Genomic DNA, 18,826 nt, shown 5'->3' with positions numbered 1-18,826 from the left:
GCCATCTGTATTCAGCCCATAGCAATTTACAATTGCGATGTCATGGGACTGCAATTTATTCCACATGATCGTGTAGAGACCCTGTGTGTTGCATAAGGAATCCACACGCGTATGAGAATAACTGTGCAACATGCGTAGGTTGAGTAGGTAGAAAATAATCTGTGCGCTGCCCTTATGTCCGTAAAACTGGTGCCAGTGGTAGTGCCCAGTTGTGTCTCTTGTAACAGAGCAATGTAATGCCATGTGTGTTAAGATGAGACAGTAGATGCCTGTGCTTGTGTGAGTCACCCAATCAATCCCCTTGTATTCCATGCAATGCATTTGTAGGGCATTCGCGAGTGATGGGTGAGAGCTGCCAGTGCATTGGTTATGCTACTATGAGGGAAGGTAGAGGGTGTGGCATACGATGTATGAGAAGGTAGGAGGGCCAAGACAGCAAAATTACATTATGACAATTCCGGAGCATTTGGCGCAGTAAACACACACAACCCTGTTTCCCCTCCCACACTGACAGCCCGGTTCCCTCAGGAAGATTCTCCCTCCCCAATCATAACCTGTAAAACAACAGTAATAAAATAAATACATCGGACAACTCCCATAAAGGGAGATAGAGGAAGGGCAAACTACAATCATAAAAATAAGAGATAACCTATGGGCTGCGGCCAGATATCCATTGGGGTTCATCCTCAACAAAGCAAGAGTGTCCAATAAAAATTACTACAAATCTCTGTGAACAGGGAACATATGTCCTACAGCATGAGCAATCTAGAAAAAACAGGGAAAATGATAAAAAGTGTTAAAATTAGAGGAACATAGTAGTGACTCCGTGGTATGGAGTCATCTCATGGGGTTCCAACTTGGGGACAAGTCAACCCAGGTCAGCATTCGGTGAGGTCGGTCTGGGTGATGCAGTCATTTGCATATCCACATGGAGATATGGCTGCACATGAAGTCCAATACTTGCTGAGGTTTGGTGAAGATGTGATCATTGCCATGAACTGTAACCTTGAGGTGCGCCGGGTAAAGCATAGATTATGGATTAGCAATTTGGCTGAGCTTTTACTTGACAGGGGCAAACTTACTGCAGGCCACCTGCATAACAATCCTGAAGTCTGCAAACAACAAAATTGTATTCCTGTCAAAATTCAGCAAATGTTTCTCCCTTTCCAACCGAAGAGCAGTGTCTCATCCTGAAAGTTAAGCAAACAGGCAACAGTGGGGCATGTTGGTGCACCTGGGGGTGGTCTGGTTTATAAAATGCAGTGGGCCCACTCTACAATGAGTAGACTAAAAGGAGTCAGCAACAAACAGAGAGGTTAGTATTATTTCGACATACGTCTCTAGTTTGCCCATGTTGGCTGATTCTGGCACACCAATTATGCAAAGGTTATTGTGTGAGAGCTCTCCTCTGAGTTCTCGTTTTTCGCCACAATCACTTTAAACAGCTTCTTTGTGTTAAGTAGCATATCTCCTTTAGCTGACATAGTGTCCTCGACCACAGATATGCATTGTTTCGGCTCATGTAGTCGTCCATCATGCGTTTCAAGGTTCCAGGTAAAAGCATCCATCCTAGCACTCATTAAGTCCTTTTTGGATGCAGTAGAGATTAGACTCTGTTGCATCCCCATAAGAAGTGCTCACATGTCGGTTGGTTCTAGGGGTGCCGTCTGAGAAGGGCCCGCAGTTTCCACAGTCTCTGATCCAGTGTCTTCCATCCTGGATGTACGGGGATTGTCAAAATGGAGCTTAGACTGTCGCCGATCAGATTTGCCCACAACGCTAAAAGTGCCAATGCCCGGAGTGTCACCCTACAAGATTGTGTTGTTGAAAATACGAAAGGTCAGAGTGGTGCAGGCCACGGGAGCCACCAAACTGGACTGAAAGTGAACCTAAGGGCGCCAACAGGTAGTCTTCGGGCCCCCCACACAGTCCAGAGGGGATTAGGAGTAAATTGCCTCTGCTGTAGCTGCTGATGAGGAACAAGGAGGCAAGATGATTGTAGATGATGTCCCCGGACTGCCAGAGTCTCACACTGGTGCGGATATCGTGTGTGTGGGCACTCTGGTGCCCAACCACTTTAGTTATGGTAATACCAGCTAAATACTATGCCACTAAATCCACACATATTGGGATTTCCTGCTTGTATTTTTGATTGGCTACAGGAAGACTGATGCATATTTATGGTCTGGCTTGACAGTGCAGCTGTCACCAGACAATTATGAGAGGATCACTAATGAGGGGCTTTGGTTCCGCCCACATGTTCAGAAAGAGGAGTAAATGTTTTGATTTGGCAAAAGATGTATGCACTTCTACAAAAAAAGTGCTTGCCCTCCATGCGGCTCTGATCATTTTGTTTATTTATCCAGCTTCCTGAGCTTGAACTTTCAGGGGCACACACATCACTTTGTAGTGCTATTAAAGTGTCTCAGATAACGCAGTCATTTATGGGGAGTTTCTCTGGCAGCAGCACAGATGAGAGGTGGCAGTCATTAACCTATATGGATGTTTAGGTCTGACTTGAAAGTGCAACTGTCTTATGACCTTTTAACCTTATACAGTATTATTTTACAGTTCTTTGCTTCCACACAAATACATATCCATTACCATGCTATTTACTTGTAATGCTTCATATTACCATACAGCATCCCTTTAAAGCCAAACTCATTGGCAATGCTTGTTTAAAATGTTATTTAAAATATGGTTGTAAATGTTTTATCTCACGGGGTTGCCATAAAATGATCAAATGTTTTGTGTATAGCAAACAAATAATATGTAACTTTCTCGATATAAGGGCCAAAACTAAAGTGTTCATTTTTTTTTTAGGATTTTATCCAAAAAATAGGAATACGTTTACAATTATACGCTTACGTTCTGGGACGAAACAGGAAGATGATGCAGAGTTTCATAAACAAGGGTGTACTTTTGAAACGTTGGGCAAAGAAGTGTTGACTACTTGCCAAAACGTAACCAACTGTTCTAAACATTTAATGTGCAAAGTATTTATTCCAACACCTAGAAATAAGCTACATTCGAACATGATTCGCGCCCAGAGCAGAGCGCTCATTGTATGATATTACTTTTGGTGCAGTGATTTTTGGTAATCTCACATCATGAGAGTCAACATAAAAAAAAAAAATTATCTACTCTCAGTCAAACTCATAAAAAATGTCCTGCATACTGATCTTACACAGTTCACCTTGCACCATTTACTGCTGTATGCACATTTGATTTCTTGAAGCCCCAATCAGTTGACAATCCATGAATCAATTTCAATCATGGGAACTACATTGTATGCACAAATGTCTATCCGAGTCTTGTTCACACTACCTCTTCCTGATGTTTCAGAAGAACTAGCTAATCCCCACACTGGGTATTATAAGTTTGTGCATTATCATTCGTCCTTGTCCCAGGGGTGTAATGTTGATCCTTCTCTGCAATAAGTGTTCTACTGGCCCCTTTCATCCATCTTTGTGGTCTCTTTTGATGTCACGAGGTTTCTACTGGTTCCTAAAATTCTGAACTGAAGTGTGCTTCCCTTTTCAGATGACTGGGAGACCAGATTTTCTTTCCATCCAGTGTCTGATTTTCCACCTCCAGAGCCATTTGTGCCACTGAACAAAAGTTATCCCAGCAAACTGATGAGAAATGAAAACAGAGGTAAGTTTCAAATGCATGTACATGTTATTATTTTCTCATACATATGTCAGAGAAATAATATATTTACAAGTATATGTTGTATGTATTAGTAGATATGAGTTGTGCATACATTGTAGTAATGAATGCCTACATTCACAAGATCAGATCAACAGAGGATTCACCGCACATAATACTGTCTTGGACATGCGATATCGAAGACAGTCTTGTACCGCCAGTTATTGCTTGCATTGTTATCTGAATAAAGACATGTTATATCCTTTTACTCATAGCCGTAATGTTATTTGATTGTGTCCAGATTGCAAGTCGATCATTGGTTTGTTGGGAGTGTCTTTGTTTATTTATTTGTTCTGATGGTACACTTAAATTGTTTTTCCTTAAATAAAGACTGTGGATCAATGGACACACAGAGATGCTCCTGATACTGTTTTGTTTTCATCCTACTTTCCCTACACGCCTCTGCCCTACCTCTGCGCTTGAGAAGGGAGTAGTTGAGGTTGCGTTTTCATCTCATTGATTGTATAGAATGGAATTGCCAGGCCACTGCTTGCCCTGCACCCTGCCCCCTGATATCGTGGTTAATCCTGACCCCTCATATTTCTTCTGTCGTTTACCATGGGAATAGATGTGTCCCTTGACTGGAGAAAGAAACCAGTATTTACGGGACCACATAGTTATTCCTCATTCTGGTAACTATAACTAGTAATTGCACTGTGTAATTACTAGCTCGAATCACTATTTTGGGTCCTGTTAATTTTAGTTCCTCCCCACTGGGCGGCTTTTAATGGGGCCTCATGACTCAAGGAAGCAATGCATAAGTTTTCTTCTGATGGATAGTTCTAAAGGCAGATTCCTCACCTTGTGGATCTCTCCAGGTACCAGACTGGATCTGGAAACCCTTTATAATAGTGCCTACAAATAGACAGCATCATCGGTTTCTTTTGCGACTCTGCTTCTCCTCTGAACATGTTGCGACACAGAGCCACATATGGGTGCCTTCCATGCATTCTGATGTCAGTTCCACTTTTATCCTTCATTTGATGGAGATCTGGAGTTCTGCTCCTACGGTTTTGCGTTCCTTTTACTGTAATTTTCCAAAACCTTTGATATAGTGCAGGGTTGTCACCTCCAAAACAGCAGGGTTTAAACTATGCCACAATTGTACCAAGCAGATGTTAGTCACAAACCTGCACAAAATCTGCATTTGGTATCGGCACCAAAAACAATTCCAAGTCCCGTAACAAATGGTCGCTTTTGCATCTCCAAGACCATCAGGGAGCAGAAAGCAAACTCTGTATAATGAAACATAAGGAGCAAGGTCTGTCCCACTCCAAGTCCGAAGGTCATTCTCATTCCTGTTCATTATCCTCAGGTAAGTTCAGGAGAAAGTTGAAAGAGCAGTCCAAATGAAAATATAAAAATTCCAAGCATGGCAGTTTGCCTTCCCACCACTCACAGTGCAGTGAGTATTTTCTCAGTCTGTGCAAAACGTTGTTCTGCAGCAGAATACAAGTGGGACTTGTATGCAATCGGGACTGTCTCACCTTCATTAAAGGTGACATACGTAAACCCAACAGCCCCAGGTATCACCCTGATGACTAAATGTGTCTTATTGTCCCGTGTGTGTAAGTGTTTAACTGCTAAGAGATCAGTCTGTAACTCTCGCAGTATGTGTGTATGCTCAATCGTCCAAAATGTATTCGAAAAATTCGGGCGAATCAGTTCGTATAAGGGTTTTATACGCGTAGCATAATCAGGAATGTAAGTTCTGCCAAAATTCAGAAACCCCAACAATGACTGGAGCTTCCGAACCGTATTAGGAGGCTGCAATAAAGCACATTTCTCCAAAAAATGTGGCGCTAGGCTCTTGCCCTCACTCGACAACTCATATCCCAGGAAAATGACGCTGAGGAAGGCAATCTTTGATTTCTTAAAATTAAACTTATAGCCAATATCAGCAAACCCCACAACAATGCGCCTTAGATGTTGCAGAATCTCATCGTCTGTCAAATATATGTCATCAACATATGATAACACTTCAGGGTCCAACTCGTGCAGCATTTCAGTCACACGAGCCGAAAACAGTCCTGGGCTATTCTTATACCCCTGAGGCAAACGACAAAAAAAATTCTGAGAGCCAAACGCACTGAAACTGGTATAGTCCCGACTTTCGGGCGCTATATTTTGGCAGAAAAATCCATTCGAGATATCCAACGTTGTTTTGTATTTTTTACGCACTATATTGTTCATAAGCGCTGCGCTATGTGAATTCTGTATTGCATATGTGCGTGTGTGACTATTCAAATGTCTGTAATCCACCACTATCCTATATGAATGGTACGGTTTAGCAACCGGAAATAAGGGATTATTCATCGGCGAGACACAGGGCTCAATTACACCCTGGTACTCTAATTGTGTAAGAATTTTCCTAACCGATGCCCTTGCCTCAAATTTAATAGGATACTGCGGCTGTGGCTGAGGTGTGCCCTTTATTGGAATTACATGATAAGGTAATTGTCTATCCCACCCCACGTTATTTCTATATAGGGCGGGAGCCTGTGCTAGAGCCCATGTTTTACCATAGGACTCCGCTAACTCTCTCGGAACAAGTGGTGAGAAGGAAGGTACTATAACATCCTCCCCAACCGGACAGTCGCGAACAAAGTCAGGTGGACAATCCTGTTCGGCCAACAGAACATCATATGATTTTACCACATGGTCCCAAAAGATGGCGTGTACAATGCGGTCAATGTCCCCTTTTAATTGTAGAGTCACTTGATATACTCTATCAGGATCAGAGACTCGCATGTCCGCCGTTTCGACTTGTATGAAGTCATCAGTTGCTTTCACCTCCAGATGCTCTAGAAGACTCCGGCAAACTATTGTGACCTCTGCCGCGCTGTCTAACAGTGCTAACGCCCATGTCTTGTTCGTCAAGAGAACTCTCTTCTTGAGCGGCATGTCTAACTGAGACTGCTGCCACTTTCTTCTTTTTAAATTGCTGTTTTTGTTGCAGCGGTTTCTCTTCTTGTTTAACAGAAACCTCCGCTGAGCGTTGTGAATCCTGTCTCGGTTTCACGTACTCCGTCCTCCGCTCTGACCGCCCACCTCTCTCACTTCTCTTCTCTGAGGAGTCCTGAAAGGAACGAGATTGGCGTGTATCAGTATATTGATATCTATCAGGCGTCTTCAAATTATCCCTATTCCTGAGATTATACCTATTCTGCGGGGTCTCCGGTTGCGGAGACTGTCCCCCATCTTTTTTAGGTGTTGCTGTTTCTTTTCCCAGCGCTTTTTGTACCCTCAGGTTGCTGTTGCTTAGCATTATCTTTATTATTTTGACCCTGCAATTGGGGTTTCTGCGTTCTAGCCCCTAGGCTATCGCGACCAATACTTGAATATGTCTCAGGTATTATTCTCAGAAGTTCCCGCTCTTGATCAATCTGCGGAACATCCCGAAGACGCATTCGCACTGCTAGTGCTACTGCCTCTCCCTTGAGATTACTCAAAATAATAGAAGAAACCGCGGCAAAATTGCCCATTAACTGCATGCCCAAATCTAAGGCAGGGGCAGCCCCATATTCATCTTGAATTTGTTTAAGCACTTCCGGTAAATTAGCTAAAGTCGGTGTACTGTGTGCTGTAGTGTAGAGCGCGGCAAAGACCGTGCCCCAGGTATTACAAAGGTCCACCGGAGGAACCATCCCATACGGCAAACACATCGTCAGAATTCTATGTTTATCCTGAGGTCCCGTATGGGGAAATACTGCTTCCAGCGTATTAATTTTTTGCGCCAGCCAAAATGGAGTCTCCTCACGTTTAGCCGGTACCTTACCCATAACTGAGTGTACAGTGGCCGGATTGATTCCCGGAACCACTGCATGTGGGTGCGCCGGAGCAGCACGCGCTGCATTAGTATTTAACGTCTGCATTACAAACTGAACCAGTCTTCTGTATGTTGTTGCTAAGTCTATATATAAACGACGCACATCAGCCACTGCCAAATTTGCAACCGCAGGATATGGTGTGTAAGTAGCCAATAAAGGCCAGGTCGGACCATCATTACTCAACGGACCTAACCTCACTTGTGCTACTGTATGTGGGAGGGCGCCATCAAGCCAGTTATGGTGTTCTTGATAAGATAGAGGTATCTCTAAGTAAGCGTAAGCCCTGTATTGTCCAGGGACATTCGCAACAGTGTATTCGTGAAAAGTATTTGTACCCCCATCAACCGCTGGAAATACGACCCAAGAATAAAAAAGTTCTGTCCTATAGGCTGCATGGGCGTCCACCACAAAAGTGACTGGACCCCCCTGGACTGTCAGTCCATGTGCTATCAGATGTCCCGTGAGTGGGTGACGCATATTGATTGCTATATTCACTACATTAGGATTCGCCATTTGTAAAAAATAGCTCTAGGTCAGAGAAGGCACACCAATATCGGGGTATTCCCTTTCAAAGTTCAAGCTTGAACAACCAACCACTAAGCAATAGGGCGTACCTATCCCGTGGTGGCGGAAACCCTCAGCCCCACGGACGTCTCCGCGTACGGAACCGAGGAGTCAAAATATATATGAGACCGAGAGAGTCAGTCGGACCCAAACATTAGAGCCAGACCAATCGTTGGCGCGGCCATGTCGCGTGGGCTCTCATTATCCTAAATGAGACTACTGGATTTCTAGGCAGCAGGATCGATAACGGTGTGGGGGACTGAGTCTGACCCACTTGTAAAGAACTCTGTCACCTTAAATCCGGTTTCTGCTCCGGCTAACTAGCAGTGCCTCATTTCTCCCATGGGGAAGAAATGATTAGGCAGCCGAGCGCATGACATCTTTGGAACTTCTCAGGGAAGTCGTGGTCACTCAGATCCAAACCAACTCTCTCATTTACAATATGGTCTCATATACAAATGACAAAGACAGTATAAGTTTTATAAAATGTTTTAATAAAACGACTGTATTTTAGATAATAAGGCGTGAGCCGCAATAACCAGAACAATACAACATAGTAGGATTGAAATAGTCACCAGGAGAGTAAAACATAAGAACAAAGCTATCATAGTGCCTAACCGTTTCTACTCTCCCTCTGCTTGGTCTATTTAGAGCACAGCATGTTAAGCTTCTAGCTTGCCTTTCTGAATCACTGGGGAGACATCAGCCCTCATACCTGAGCAAAGGCCTGTGATCTGGTTCAGCATCTGCAACGAGGCAGTCAGCGTCTAGTTGTGGGTCTCTGGTCGGAATCTCACTCTTGCATGTATTGGGACAAGGAAGTGATTTTATAACTAACATGTCATCGTGATCACAAAATGTCCCTACGCAGGAATGCCAAATCTAAACTCTTACCACGTCTATCGGCAATGTACCAGACTGTATCCTTGACTGAAGCACAGAGTGAATATGTTATGGAGAACTCCAGTGCTGAAGTAGGCAAAACAGTGATATGAATAAAAAACAACACTGTAGAACTGGCTATTTGAAAAATAACAGTACGAAGCCTAATAAAAAGCATTTAGAGCAAAGTGCACAGAGGCTCTAAGCTGTCCGCAAATGAATAAAATACATTCAGGGCAAAGTGCACAAAGGCCTAAAGCCTGAAGCTAATGCGCAAAGAATACGTAAAACTAACCACACTACAAAACAATCCTTTGCCTCCTCTTCAGCCGGCACAGCTGCTGCATGACTACTTTTGCCTTACTTCCAGCAGCCATTTGGGGTGAGCAGGGGGCAGAATTCAGCATTGTCTTCTGCAAGTGGCTTGCAATTACTTTTACCAATGGATCCTTTTGATTGTTCAGTTTGGTTACATCCTACTTTCCTTGACTTCACTTCCCCTTGTTCCTCCACTTTTGCCCAAACACTGGTAGATCATGCCAGCGTTCTCTCCTGAGTAGTGCTGTTGTTGGTAGCCCAGGTCTTGATTGAGGTCATGACCGAGGCGGAGAGAGGTACAGGATACTATTCTGGATATTTCCTGGTCCTCAGGAATTGGTTCTTGGTCCTCAGGGGATTAAAACCATTTTATTGCCTCAGGTTACTAAATTACTTTCTTGGGAAAGAGCAATTGAAAATGTTGACTTGTGTCCAGGTTCTTTCAGCCTTGAACTCCGAGGATTGGATGGTATTCTCTGACCTCCAGGATGCATACTTCGATGTGCCAGTTATGCAGTCCCATGGGAGGTATCTGCTATTTGTGGTGGAGCCACAACATTTTCAAATACTCAGCCTGCCCTTCGGGATTATCTCTGCTCCTCCGGTGTTTCTCAGAGCTCTTACGATGGTTGTGGCCCATCTTTGCAGGACAACAATACTTCTGTTTCCTGTACTTCAACGACTGGCTTTTGAAGGTGGGCTAACCTCAGTTAATCTTGGACCACTGGACAGTTTAGTTTCTGTCTACTATGCGATTTTCTATCTAGAAACCAAAATGCATCTTTAGCCTGTCCTAAAGGTTCCCTTTAAAGGGGACATCCTGGGCATGGTGATTTTGATGGTCTTTTTGTCCCTGCACAAGACCTGGACATTTAGGCAATAATCCAGATGTTTCTGTCAAAAGCATTTGTTCCAGTCAGGATTCTTCTGAAGCTTTTGGAGTTTCAGGCCTTTTGTATTCTGGTGGTGCCTCAAGCCCATTGACACACAGTCCTCTTAGTGGAACCTTACTCTTCCATTGGCCTGGCACTCTAGATGCCTTTCAGACTCCATCCGCACACTGGACAAAGCAACTCAGGACCTTCAGTGCAAACTTGACATGCAGCAGACAATTTTGCTTGCCTCATCCAGAGCACACAGTGGTGACAGGCATGTAACTTCTGGGCTGGGGTGGTCACTTGGTTGACATACAGATCAGGAGGCCCTATTCTCTAGTGTAGCAGTAGCATCACATTAATCATTTGAAGTTGTGCACTATCCATCTGCCCCTGAAAGCTTTTCTGCCATCCGTCAAGGGCAGGTCAGTCCAGATTTTAGTGGACAATACAAATGGCATGTAGAACTGAGCAAGCAGGTTGAAGTGGGATGTCATGCCCCCTGTGTTGAGGTGATGGGACTGTGCCGGTTGCTGGATCATCTGGTGATTTCTGTGACAGTGCATCAACTGTCAGCATCTTTCAACATCAGACGTTGAGAGTGAGGAGTGTAAACTCTCCTATCCCGATCTGGGGCCACCAGAATCAAATTCACTGACTCACACCTGACTTGAGGAGATGGCCCCACCGCATGCCCTGGCGGACCAGATTTTTTTTTTCTTTAATGAATGGCCCCCAGGGCCCCCTGCATACCCTTGGAACGGCGTGTCTGTTTTTTTTTAACATATGGCCCCTGCTGGCCCACCACATGCTCTTCACATTTTTTATGGTTAGTTTTTGTTGCCTGGCTTACCACATGTCTTTGGGCAGAGGACCAGGTTACAATTTCTTTTCCCCCCACCTCGATTGCATATTTTGAAAATACCCTGGCGTCATAGGGTTTGGAGGGCAGGTGAGAAGGGCTGGGAGTCTGACGCTTGTTCTTTGTACAGAAGAGGTTGCACCAGAACAAAACTTACCTGCTTCCTCTGGGAAGTCTCCTATATCCAGTGCACTGATCCAGCTGTCATCAGTACAGGCCTCAAAAGCAACAACAAAAAACAGAGGATAGATGGAATGCAAGCAATTATACCCAGTTACAAAGACCTGGGTTTAATCCATCGTGTTATTTGCCCACCATGCCACCTCAGTTTGGACCCAGCTTTATGCAGATCAGTCTTGACCCTGCTCCCCATGAAAACAGTCCAGCCTGAATTGTCAAGCCAGGTCCTCCCTGGACCAGAAACAGGCATCTTGGGAACTGTTTCCAGGTATCACCCCTCATCGGCCAGGCTAGCTTGAATCTAGTGGCACAGTGAGCACAGGACCCACGTCTGGGCCTACCTTCCCCACTTAGGGCGACAAAAGCAAAAAGAACAGAGGATGGATGGAATGTTGAACAATGCAAACATTTACCCCGGTCACAGAGATCTAGGTTTTATCCATCACGCCACCTCAGTTTAGACCCAGCCATATGCAAATCAGTCTTGACCCTGCTCCCCATGGGAACAGTCCAGTCCGAACTGCCAAGCCAGGTCCTCCTTGGACCAGAAACAAGCATCCTATGACCGGTTTCGGGGTATCACCTTCATCAGCCAGGCTAGCTTGTATCCAGTGGCACAGTGAGCACGGGACCCACGTCTGGGCATACCCCGCCCACTTAGGGCTACAAAAGCAAAAAGAACAGAGGATGCATGGAATGCTGAACAATGCAAACATTAACCCCAGTCATTAAGGTCTGGATTTAATCCATTGTTGTTTTTGCCTACCGTACCACCCCAGTTATATGCTAATCAGCCTTGACCCTGCTCCCCATGGGAACAGACCAGCCTGAACTGCCAATCCAGGTCCTCCCTGAGGTGGCGTGGTGCGCAATAAAATGATGGATTAAACCCAGATCTCTGTGACTGGTGGTAAATGGTCGCATTGTTCAGCATTCCCTTCATCATCTGTTCTTTTCGGTACAGGCCTCGAGACAGGCTGTTACCATGCAGCAGGCAGGTGAGGAGTAAATAAACACCGTGCCTGCCTACTGGACCCTCTTTCAGCCACCTCTCACATCTCATGAATAACCTTACTTCCTGCACCAACAATCAAGGACCAGGAGAATTCCATTCCTGTGTCTTTATTTTTTCTTGCTGTCACAGCTGCCCACTAATGATTTACTGTATAAAACCTCTGACCCGCTGTCCAAATTCAGGCCGTTTGTGTGCCTCTCTGCTACTGTCAATCGCTGCGTATCCTGGCAGCTCCTCCACCATTTTTTAGCTGAGACTGTTTTTCAGCTCTGCGGCCTTGCGTCTCTGGTTGCAAAACGTCTGCTACTAAGTTTTCACTGATTAAGTACCTTATTACTCACCGAAAAGTCTTACCTTCATTATTGACAAGCACATGGCGAACACAAATGCAGGATCCATCCTCACAAATGCTTTTTCTTTGAAGAATGCCCTGCTGAGATCTGAGAATTGGTGCACATCTTTCAGCAAACCTCTGTAAAGCTTCCTGTTCTTACTTCATATAAACGGGTATACAGTAGAGCGCTTAGATGCCATTTTAATTGTTTTAGCGCTAGACAGTCCGTCCCCTAACAATCTCACAGAGATCTCAAACTGCAAGCACTTTATTCGGCGAGCTATTTTGCAAGTTATAATTATAATTCTAAATTGTGTTTTCTTATTCAAATCTCTTCCTTTTTTAAAGAGTCTGATACATTAATACGTGGAACACATTTTAACCACTTTGCATCTTATTTTAAGTCTTACTTTGACACTCTTTGCGTGTTCTCTATTGGGTACCAATATCCTCCTAATGAGTTTCATGAAGTAAACGGATTATCCCTAAAATTGAAACTTCTGGGGATATTTTTTCAATTTAGCTTAGGACATCCTACGAGATGGTCCTATGACATGTGCTTCTTGCTTCCTGTCATACCTGCAACACTGACATCACTTGTTGTGGTTTGTTCTGAAAACATTTTCTAGTTATATTTATACCCCCCGCCCCCAAACTGCTCTTCAGTCTGCTCAGTTTCTTGTTATGCTGCAGTTCCGCGGCACTAAAATTCAATAGCAGCACAACTTTTTGTCACCTGCCCCAGCAGCCATGAGATCGCCAGCGTCACACACCACCCTCTAGATGCGGCACCTCGTTTTGCAATACCTATGCACAGCCTGTGTGTGTGTGTCTTAATGACATGCTATGTTGCCTGTCTGCATATGCCCTTGATGTTCACAAGGGTGTGGCTTTATTTCCATTTCTCAGTAAGAACACCTTTTTATCTCTATGCCCTGCTGAAGAAGAATGTCCCCTTCTTTCCCTGACTTGAGAGTCTGGCTTAGTGAGGAAATTCTTCTTGAGGTCCGGACCTTTCTTTCTCACATTAATATCAGAAAGGGCACTATTCCTTCTTTGGTGAAAAAAATCGTTAAACCATTTTAGACCTTTAAAATCATAATCCGTACCCTCTTAGACACCCCAAAGCCTTCATCATTTGAACTTTCATGAAAATAGTAATGTGAGCATATTGAATTTTTACCCCTGCTCCAGTCGGACATTCATGTCATCACGTTTAAGATCTGCGTGGCCACTACTACTGCTCAAATCACCAGTTCTGGTCTATTCTGTGAGAAGCAAAATCTGAAAACCCAAAAAAGATCTTCTTGTGTGTCAGTCACCTAGGTCCAGCATTTTGGATTCTGACCCTTTACATGGGTAGAAAGTCTGAGATATAGATTCCGTGCTGAATTAAATGTTACCATTAACAGATACGGTAGTCACGGTAGTTAAAAAGTATGAAAGCTAGAATCTTCACCTCAATAAATAGAACCTAGTGACTGACTTGGAGCTCAGAAGATAGCTGTATGCTAACAAGGAAACCGCCATTTCTCAACTAGAAAGTCGGCATGTGACAACTGTTAATTCCAAAGCTACAACTCATTGGTCCAGAGATCGGGCTGTTTGCCAAATAAAATGACTTCATTATCTTTGAGAGAATGATCACTGGTTCCTTATACACAGTTTGTTGGTACGTGGGTAACGTCCATGCTGTAGGATGGTTAACAATTATAATGATAGCATTTTAGGAGCACCCAAAAGACATAAATATCTGAATAACGCTGGCACTCAGTGGAAGCAACAAAAGTGTTATTAAAGGGAAGAGAAGAATAGAGCATGGGCTTGGGGATGTAAATGGGAGCAGTTAGTCCTGCAAGCCCCACTCCATACTCTTAGGGATCTCTATGAGAGCAAATGTGATGCTCTGCTACAAGTGATGACTTTGCAACTGTATGTTTTATGTACATGGTAATGAAACCAGCCCTTATGAAAGCACTGAATCATGTCGACCTTGAGGACATGCGGGGACTGAGGTAACAAGCATTGGCATAGCCAATAGGTCTTGCCTTTGGGACCTTATAAGTGTTTACCCATGCAGAACATTATCCTGGGTGATGTGCTGCCAGGGATTGAAGAACTATACAATTGCTACACACAACCCCCCCAAAATGCCAGTTGTCTTGGAGAGAGGATATTGCATAACATTTAGAGCTGCCGACTTTGGAGCTGGGAAGCCAGGTTCGAGTATCTGCATCGGCTCTCCCCGTGCATTAAAAAAAAAAACTTGAAAACTTAAGTTTCGATCCAAGAGGCAGTTAATTGAAAATGTTCAATAATATGAAGCATGGCGCTGAGCCGCGTGGGCTTTAAAAGCATATCAGGAATTAGTTTGTTTACACACGCATACACAGCTTCATTCTGGTTGCAAATGGCGACAGATGAGTGTGTGTCCTCGGACACGAGCCAAGTGCCCTAAAACAAACCATTGCAGAAGTGGAGCAGAACACGATCAGGAAACTAACAAAACTAGCCAAGGTCCAAAGAAAAAAGCAGTGTGCCGACACTAACCTCTATGGGCGATCGTGCAATAATCCATGTGACATGGTCAGTCTAAAGAGCAGGAAAAAAAACAGCCAGAAGGTGGGACAAAAGTAAAGCATTTACCAAAGAAACCAAAGGAATTTTGAAAGGCAGGCCAATGAACAAATGAAAGTGATGGGCATGTGATGGGTGTGGTGAAAGCCCACAGAAGAAGATTACAGCATGTCGAGTGACAGCGCATGCACGCTGCCCAGGCTCAACCTAAAAACCTGTTTGTCTTTAACATTGTGGGTGGCATGAGTAACAAAACCTGATACCAGTTATTAGTCCAGCCCTACACAATTTTAATTTACTATAAATTTCCTCTGTGCACACTATTTTGACACACTACATTACCTCTCTCTACTATAAAGCATAGCCTTTTGAAAATTTGGCTGTCGCAGGATTCCTCCCAGTGCTATCGGAGGAACCCCATGACGAAGCAAGCCACACTAAGTGGGTGTGGGAGTTACATCATCTTTTATGAGCAGCTGTCCTAGCCTTTGCCCAATATATGGTGGTGTCTCTTTTCTTGCCAAACACTTTGCTAACTATTGCCCAAATAGAGCACTTTGCTCAGCCAAATTGCTACATATGTCTGTGCCTGGAATTCACAGATCCACACTGGGAGGACGGAGTTACTCTGTTTGTCCCTCTTCTCTATGTAACACGTTGCCAGAACACATGAAATCTGTCAATCACCATTCTCTTCTTAGGAAGTATCTTAAAATGGTTATTCTCTCACTGTTTCTTTTGGTTTGTCTCTCTCACTGTGGTATTGTTGATGCCAAGAGATCTTAGTGTTAGTGTGCTTTACCAAGTAGGGGGTTTGGCAGTCCATTGTGTGAGGGCAGGCCACTAGCCTTTGAAATGTATGTGTCAGGCCCCTCCACCCTTCCAGCCCAGGAAGACCATTTAGTATGCAGATGAGTGCAGGTATGATTGAGTATCCTGTGTTTGTGGTTGTCTGGGTGAAATGCACAAGGGAGCTGTCAACCAGCCCAGCCCAGAAGTGGATTGGAGACAGTCTGCAAGGCACAGATGGATTTTAAGTGCAGAGAAAATGCTCACTTTCTAAAAGTGGCATTTCTAAAATAGTAATATACTAGATATGGCCTGTTTACCCCTTTCTGATCAGAATCTACCACTCAAACAGTATATGAGGGTAGCCCTAATGTTAACCAATGGAAGGAGCAGGCCTCACAGCAGTGGCAAACGAATTTAGGAGTTTTCCATTACCAGGACATTTAAAACACACAGGTATATGTTCTGACTTTTACCTACACACCACCCTGCCCTATGGGTTTCCTAGGGCTCTCCTTAGGGGTGACTTATATGTAGAAAAGAGGGAGTTTAAGGCTTGGCAAGTACGTTTAAATGCCAAATCGAGTGGCAGTGAAACTGCACGCACAGGCCTCGCAATGGCAGGCCTGAGACATGGTTAAGACATGGTTTAGGGGCTACTTATGTGGGTGGCACAACCCACCTAAGAGACCTACATTGGCTCCCCGTCAACAAGAGAATCACCTTCAAACTCCTCATCTAGGCTCACAAGGCACTGCACAACACCGGACCAGAATACCTCAACAGAAGGCTCTCCTTCTACACCCTGACTCGGCAGCTTTGCTCCACCAACCTTGCATCCGCAGAACAACCACCAGCGGCAGATCGTTCTCGCACCTCACTGCCAAGATGTGGATCAATCTTCCTACCCATCTGCGTCAGACCAAGGGCCTCCTTACCTTCAGGAGACATCTCAAGACATGGCTGTCTGAGCAGTAGCAGCACCCCCCCACCCACCAAGCGCCTTGAGACCCTCACGGGTGAGTAGTGCGCTTTACAAATCCCCTGATTGATTGATTGGTTGAACCAGTGTTGCAGGCCCATTAGTAGCATTCAATCTAAAGGACCTGGGCGTATGTAGTGCACTTTACAAATGTTACCATGTTTTAAGGGAGAGAGCATATGAACTTAAGCACTGGTTAGCAGTGGTGAAGTGCGCAGAGTCCTAAAACCAGCAAAAACAGTGTCAGAAAAGTGGAGGCAGGCAGGCAAAAATAAGGGCCAATCCCCTATACTTGTGTTAGAGGTAATGAAGAGATCTGTTAATCTGCTGGCAGTTCTCCCACGTAGACAAAGTGGAAACATGAGGTTTCAGCAGAAACTGCAACAACGTGCAACATGAAATAGCAAGCTGGCTGGAATGTCCTCCTTATTTTCAGACAGCCTGTTGTTTTACAATAAAACATGTTGGTGTCCTGAGAACTGCCCAGACATAATAATGCATGTTGTCTATGTAAGATAGATATTGCACTCTCTGGACCGGCAATACCCGGTAAACTATTGTGTATAGCCTTGGAGTGAGACCAGGATGCAATGTCATGTAGAGAAATGACTAACAATTCTGCATGGCAGGACAACTGATATAAAATAATAAAACATCACCACTAAAATGAAGCCTTTGCTAACATAATAGGAGCAATAAAATGGCAATTGACTTGGTGAGTGGGCACAGGCCATAGACACAAACTAAAGTAAATGTGCCAAAATAAAATGTTAAAATAACCTTGTGACAAACCCAGCACCTAGGTTAAAAAAGGTAGCATGCTGCAGCGCACAACCAGCACCAGTTGGACAAGATGATGATGTACCAAAATTCCTTCAGCTTCTGAAGTCCCTGAAAATCCAGCCAGAGTCTCTCGCTTGGAACTTCTTTTTCCATCTAAGAAAAGAAAATGAACATACATAATATGCAATCAAGTGCTGCAGAAAGGGCACTGTGACCCATACTCCTTCAGGACAAGAGGCATGATAAAGCATCTATGTGCCAAATAAACCCCAGTAATTAGTCTTGTCCAGATGAAGTGCCAGAGTCTGCAGCAGGAAGAAGAAGGTGTGCCTGCTGAAGTTAATCAGGCTACTGAGGAGGAGTCCGATCCATTTTTACAGTAGTTACCACATTCTGCAGAAAATGTGAGAAGATTTTCTGCTTTGGCGAGGAACACAGTAGAGTCATCTCACTGATGAACAAAAAGGGCATTGTGTTAAATCTGTTTCTAGATTGGTTGCTCTAGAGTCCAGTTTATTTGCTCCTACACACGCTCCAAATTTACATGTTCCTGATAAATTGGGGAAAAATCTCCTCTAGAGCCCTCATAGAATGTGGAGTGAGTTTATAAGAGCCCATTTGGGAAACGACCTGAACAACTAGGTCTAAACCACTACTTGCCTGAACCACTACTGCTAAACAACTAAAAAGTCTCTACAACTAAGTACTGAACAACTACTGTCTAAACAACAATTGTGTCTGAATAACAATTGCCTGAACAACAAATTTTAAGGTAAGCTTTTCTTTTTGGTTTTTATAGTTTATTAGTTGTTTGGAATATATATATATATTAGTTGTTCAGGCAGTTGTTATTCAGGCACCATTGATGTTTAGACAGTAGTTGTTCAGTACCTAGTTGTAGAGACTTTTTAGTTGTTTAGCAGTAGTGGTTTAGGCTATAGTTGTTTGGGACCTAGTTGTTCTGTCACATATTCGCCCATTTTCACAGGGATCTGGGAAAATTGATGCTCCCAGTGTGGAGGTTGCAGAAGATCAGATCACACCTCACTTCCATCTAGAAACAGAACACTTCAGCGCTAAGATCCTGGCTCCAGCTTCAAGGAAACGTGCAGCCATAGTTCTGG

The 18,826-nt window shown here is 44.1% G+C and overlaps 1 protein-coding gene across 8 annotated transcripts in view; it reads left to right on the top strand.

The window, feature by feature from the left end:
• Window positions 1-18,826, top strand: part of WIPF1 (WAS/WASL interacting protein family member 1) — a 462,168-nt gene that overhangs the window by 432,578 nt on the left and 10,764 nt on the right. For all 8 annotated transcript variants that reach the window (XM_069225386.1, XM_069225384.1, XM_069225379.1 and 5 more), the window contains one exon: window positions 3,544-3,657. In XM_069225386.1, the coding sequence (XP_069081487.1) occupies window positions 3,544-3,657 (114 nt within the window). The remainder of the gene's footprint in view (window positions 1-3,543; window positions 3,658-18,826) is intronic.

Source organism: Pleurodeles waltl, chromosome 3_1, assembly GCF_031143425.1.
Source record: "Pleurodeles waltl isolate 20211129_DDA chromosome 3_1, aPleWal1.hap1.20221129, whole genome shotgun sequence".
NCBI classification, from domain to species: domain Eukaryota; kingdom Metazoa; phylum Chordata; class Amphibia; order Caudata; family Salamandridae; genus Pleurodeles; species Pleurodeles waltl.
This window is presented reverse-complemented; position numbering and strand designations above follow the sequence as displayed.